Source organism: Engraulis encrasicolus, chromosome 18, assembly GCF_034702125.1.
Source record: "Engraulis encrasicolus isolate BLACKSEA-1 chromosome 18, IST_EnEncr_1.0, whole genome shotgun sequence".
NCBI classification, from domain to species: Eukaryota; Metazoa; Chordata; class Actinopteri; order Clupeiformes; family Engraulidae; genus Engraulis; species Engraulis encrasicolus.
In genome coordinates this window covers 11,391,854-11,396,853 of record NC_085874.1, presented here as the reverse complement: position 1 = coordinate 11,396,853, position 5,000 = coordinate 11,391,854, and the positions used below count along the sequence as shown (strand labels likewise).

Genomic DNA, 5,000 nt, shown 5'->3' with positions numbered 1-5,000 from the left:
CACACATTGACACACACACGTGGACGCACACACACAACTCCCCTCCCTACACACACACACACACACACACACACACACACACACACACCTCCCGAGCGTGTCTCCATTCTCGTCGAAGTAGATGTCCTCCCCTGACACGCCGGCAAAGGAGGTCTTGAGCAGGTACTCGAGCAGCTGGCGGCCGTCCGGGGGATCCAGGGCCGGGCACAGGCCGACTCCGTCCCAGTCGCGGCACACCTCCCGCTGCATGTCGTGCAGCCCGTGGGCCATGGCGTAGATGGCGTTGATCACAAAGCCCATCTTGCTGTCCTGCACAAAGTGCTCGCTCAGGCTCTCGTTGCCTGGAGGAGGAGGAGGAGGAGGAGGAGGAGGAGGAGATGGAGGGGGATGAGGATGAGGAGGAGATACAGGAGGAGGAGGAGGAGGAGGTGGTGGGGGAGTAGGATGAGGAGGAGATACAGGAGGAGGAGAAGGAGGATGTGGTGGGGGATAAGGAGGAGGAGGAGAAGATACAGGAGGAGGAGAAGTAGGATGAAGTGGTGGGGGATGAGGAGGAGGATGAGGAGGAGGATGAGGGTGGAGGAGATACAGGAGGATGAGGAGCAGGAGGAGAAGGAGGAGGAAGAGGAGATGAAAGGAGGAAGAGGGGAGAGGAGGGGAGGTGAGGGTGCGGGAGGGAGTAGGGTGGAGAGGAGGGGAGGTGGTGGAGATGAGAAAAAGGGGAGATACAGAAGGGGGAGGGGGATGATGATTAGCAGGAGGAGGAAAGGGGAGATACAGAAAGAGGGAGAGGAGGAAGTGGGTGAAAGGAGGAAAGGGGGTAAGGGAGGTGGAGAGGAGGGGGATGACAGGGGATATACAGGAGGGGAGGAAAGAGAAACAAGAGGAGGAAGTGGGGTGGAGAGGAGGAGGGGGATGAAAGGGGATAAGGGGGAGTGGAGAGGAGGGGAGGTGGAGGGGAGGAGGGAAAGGGGAGATAGAGGAAGAGGAGGAGGAGGAGGGGGTGAGAGGAGCAGAGGGAGATACATACGGGGGAGGAGGGGTGAATGGAGGGGAGGTATATGAGAGAAGTAAGGGAGTGGAAGGGAGGTGGATGAGAGGAGGAATGGGGAGATACAGGAGGGAGTGGTGAATGGAGAGGGATGAGAGGAGGAATGGGGAGATACAGGAGGGGAAGGTGGGGTGGAGAGGAGGAGAGGTAGATGAGAGGAGGAGGGGAGATGCAGTTGGTGGAGGGGAGGTGGTTGTGGATTATGGGGATAGGGGAGATACAGAGGGAGGAGTGTGGGGGGAGAGGGGGTTGCGAGAGGACAGTGGAAGGAGTTGGGGGTGGGTGGTGAAAGGCGGTGAAGAGATAGAGAGAGAGAGAGAGAGAGAGAGAGAGAGAGAGAGAGAGAGAGAGAGAGAGAGAGAGAGTCTGTTAGTACTCATCTTGCTGTTCTTCATGTACTGTGGTGCTCAAACAGGCTCCATGTGAGGGGGGGGGGCGTTGTTTAGAGGGCTTATTTATTTTAGATTTATTTTGGTACAATTTAGACATTTAACATTGCTCTGTCCTTCACGTAGTGTCCGCGCAGGCTGTCTTTGCCTGAAGAGGGGAGGAGGCAGGGACAGGAGGGGAGAGGGTCTTCTGTGTTGCATTGTGGAGAGATGCACAGTACTATGTTTTAGTAATGTACTGTACGCTACTTTCCACTGGTAGTTCCTCGTAATGATACACTCAAGTCACGATTTTTTAAATGTATTGATTTGATGCTTGGAAGTGCTTTCACATCCTGTCATGTGGCTGTTTCCTTAATTGAAGGGTAACAGAACTTGGAAAAGGCGTATCACCATACTTCCTTCTTGCACCGCGATACAATATCGTGACTGCATATCCTGTCTCTCCCTCCCACCTCGCTTCCTCTCTCTCCTCTACTGTCCCATCTGAAAAATAATAAAATGCAAAATATTTTTTTAAAACTACTACAGCGTACCACAGGTGGAACGGCGTGCAATAGGGTAGTTGGGTAGTCATGGGTACTTGGAGTTTCTTGAGTTACTTGAGTCAATGGGACTTGGAGTTTCCCAATGGGCTTTCACTTTCACTTTTCGCTTTCACTTTCGCTTTCAATAGGAGGCTTCCTGAGTAGATGGCGTGGAAAGGCTGGGGCAAGAGATGGTTGGAGCAAGCTGATGGGGTTTAAAAACAGATATTTCCACAAAAAAATCTATCAAGGATAAAATGTTCAGTTCTCAAAGCCTTTCTCGCTCCGCCTCTGACCATTTGTCTGTCTTTGTCTGTCTCTCTTCCTCTCTCGTCTTGTGTGTTGGAGCCGCAGACAAAGAACAACAAGGTTTTCTTCTGTCTCTCTATTTTCTGTTTCAGGATGACACATTCTGTCCCCAAAACCTTTCACGCAAGTCTCTCTTACTATGTCCTTCTGTCTCTCTGTCTGGTTGTGTGTGTGTGTGTGTGTGTGTGTGTGTGTGTGTGTGTGTGTGTGTGTGTGTGTGTGTGTGTGTGTGTGTGTGTGTGTGTGTGTGTGTGTGTGTGTGTGTGTGTGTGTGTGTGTGTGTGTGTGTGTGTGTGTGTGTGTGTGTGTGTGTGTGATTCAGGCCTATTTCAGCAGACACAGTGCATCATTATAAGCAAGTGTAGCTGTACCGAACATGTCACAAATCAACCTTGAGAACAGTACAAAGCACAACTCACGCCAAAAAAGCACCCTTAGCAGTAGAGCAGATGTGAAGAATAAATGAAATAAAATTAAATGATAAAAAACATAAATAGTAGATCAATAAACAGGTATTCAGCAACATCAGCTGTATATCCAAACAACAGAAAAACAATCCATTCAACATTAAATGGCCGGAAACATTCAAAGCCTTTAATTGCTCAAGATAAGAGGAGAGGTGATGAAGCCTTAATTTTTTATCTAAGTCATCCATTAAGACCTGACAGGCTTTTGAAAAAGAATAATAGATTCAACAACAACAACAATAAAAAAACTCAGAGATGCTGCTTAAAGGTTAAAAGTCTTAAATGTGCTCTTTAAAAGTCTCAAAGGATGTGTTTTGTAAGGGATAACGGTCGCCGAGGTGACCCGTTCCAGGAAGTTGATAGCGAGGCGGATCTGCGCAGCACGGAGACGGAGTTGCCTCCGCCAAGCCATTAACTCGTAGGAACCATGCCAACAGCACCAGAATCTTGTAAGCAAGATAGACGCTACGTGGGCGTGAAACTTTAGACACGTTTACAATCTTCATTTGGGATACCAACTTTGTGATCATGTTATTTTCCGTCGATTGTGAAGGCAGAGAACTACATTTAGGGAAGTGAAAGTGAAAGCCCATCTGGGAAACTCCAACTCTCACTGTCATTGTGACACAGCACTCCATAGCACACAAGTGTTCACTGCACACTGCACACAGGTTACATCTAATAGATTATTTTTATCAAAAGAAAGTCTTTTAGGTACAGGACAGGTATTAGTTACATGTAGGGTAAGGAAAAAAAGTACACAGATGACCTCCCTTTTAATCCCTTTTTTATTTCCGTGAGTCTGAGGAAAGGTTTCTGGTGGCCCGAAACGTCACGGAAATAAAAATGTATTAAAAGGGAGCTCATCGGTGTGCGATTCTTCTTGACCCTATATGAACTTTACGTTTTGATCCTGCGCCCGGCAAGAAGAAACTTAATGTGAGATCTACAGGGACAAGTATTAGTTACAGCCTGAGCAGCAGCACAGGGTTAGATGACCACCATGTCTGAGGAAGGGTCCAGTGACCCAAAATGTCACCAAAAAAGAAATAAAGTGGGAACAAAATAATTACTTTTTTCTGTCCTATGTTCTCATTCCTGAGTTTTCCATTTTCGTAGTATGTCTGTACCAACGTTTAGACGTTTGGGCGTGAAAGTGAAGTGAAGGCACACTGCACTTGTGGGCTTGAACCGGTCTCAGGAGGAAAGCGCCAACATTACTCTGACTAGTAGGGATTTGGAAGTATAGTGGATGACATGCACATCCAAGATATTTGAGTTGATATGGCCAAAGCAATAGCTTAGCTATTGAGTGAAGAGTGTGAAGCAATATGCTCTAAAATAGTGTAAAATAGTGTTGAAATCAACAACTTCATATTAAATCGAGTGGGACCATATATGCTCAGAACAATGTCGAATTAGCACTGAAAATTGTATGTTTACTGTGCACTTTAACAAGAAATCCCGGAACGCTTTCGGCGTCTGCATTTCCATGAAGCACACTAGAGTAATTTCTACGCAGCTGCGGGGAAATAGGAAAACTCATTTTAGCAGCAAATTATGAGAAAAACAATGAGAGTGAAAAGACAAACAAACAATCAAAGGCACAACGATTTTGCAGATGAGCGCCCAGCAAGCGTTGCTCGGGGGAATTGGGTAGGATGAGGTTTCTATGTTGCGATATAATTCCTTCTTCCGAAAACCTCTTCGTAGTCTTTGCTGAAGGTCAAAGCTTTAAGAGGAGCCAAGGAGAAGTTTGTGTGTGTGTGTGTGTGTGTGTGTGTGTGTGTGTGTGTGTGTGTGTGTGTGTGTGTGTGTGTGTGTGTGTGTGTGTGTGTGTGTGTGTGTGTGTGAGTGTGTGTGTGTGTGTGTAGAGCATGTGTAGAGCAAACTATCTGCTTGACTTTCAGAATGAAATAGCCTGGGTTTTAACTCTCATTAAAACTTCATTTTCTTTTCTGCTTTGGATATTGGTGGACACACGCACACACACACACACACACCTACACACACAAACGCACACACACACACACACACACACACACACGCACACACACACGCACACACACATGCGCACATGCACACATACACACGTGGGGCCCCAGGCCTGACCTTTCGGGCGTTTATTAAGGCATCCATCATAGAGCCACGGCAGGGGAGCTATTGTCATCACGCGGAGCCATAAAGGCTTTTATTGACGAGGCCGGCGGAGTTGCTTACTGCCTGGATCGATGCATGAAGTTGAGGCATCGGAAGT

At 47.6% G+C, this 5,000-nt stretch overlaps 1 protein-coding gene across 1 annotated transcript in view; it reads right to left on the bottom strand.

The window, feature by feature from the left end:
- Window positions 1-5,000, bottom strand: part of LOC134468786 (metabotropic glutamate receptor 1-like) — a 60,872-nt gene that overhangs the window by 22,489 nt on the left and 33,383 nt on the right. The window contains exon 5 of the mRNA XM_063222656.1: window positions 89-341. Within this exon, the coding sequence (XP_063078726.1) occupies window positions 89-341 (253 nt within the window). The remainder of the gene's footprint in view (window positions 1-88; window positions 342-5,000) is intronic.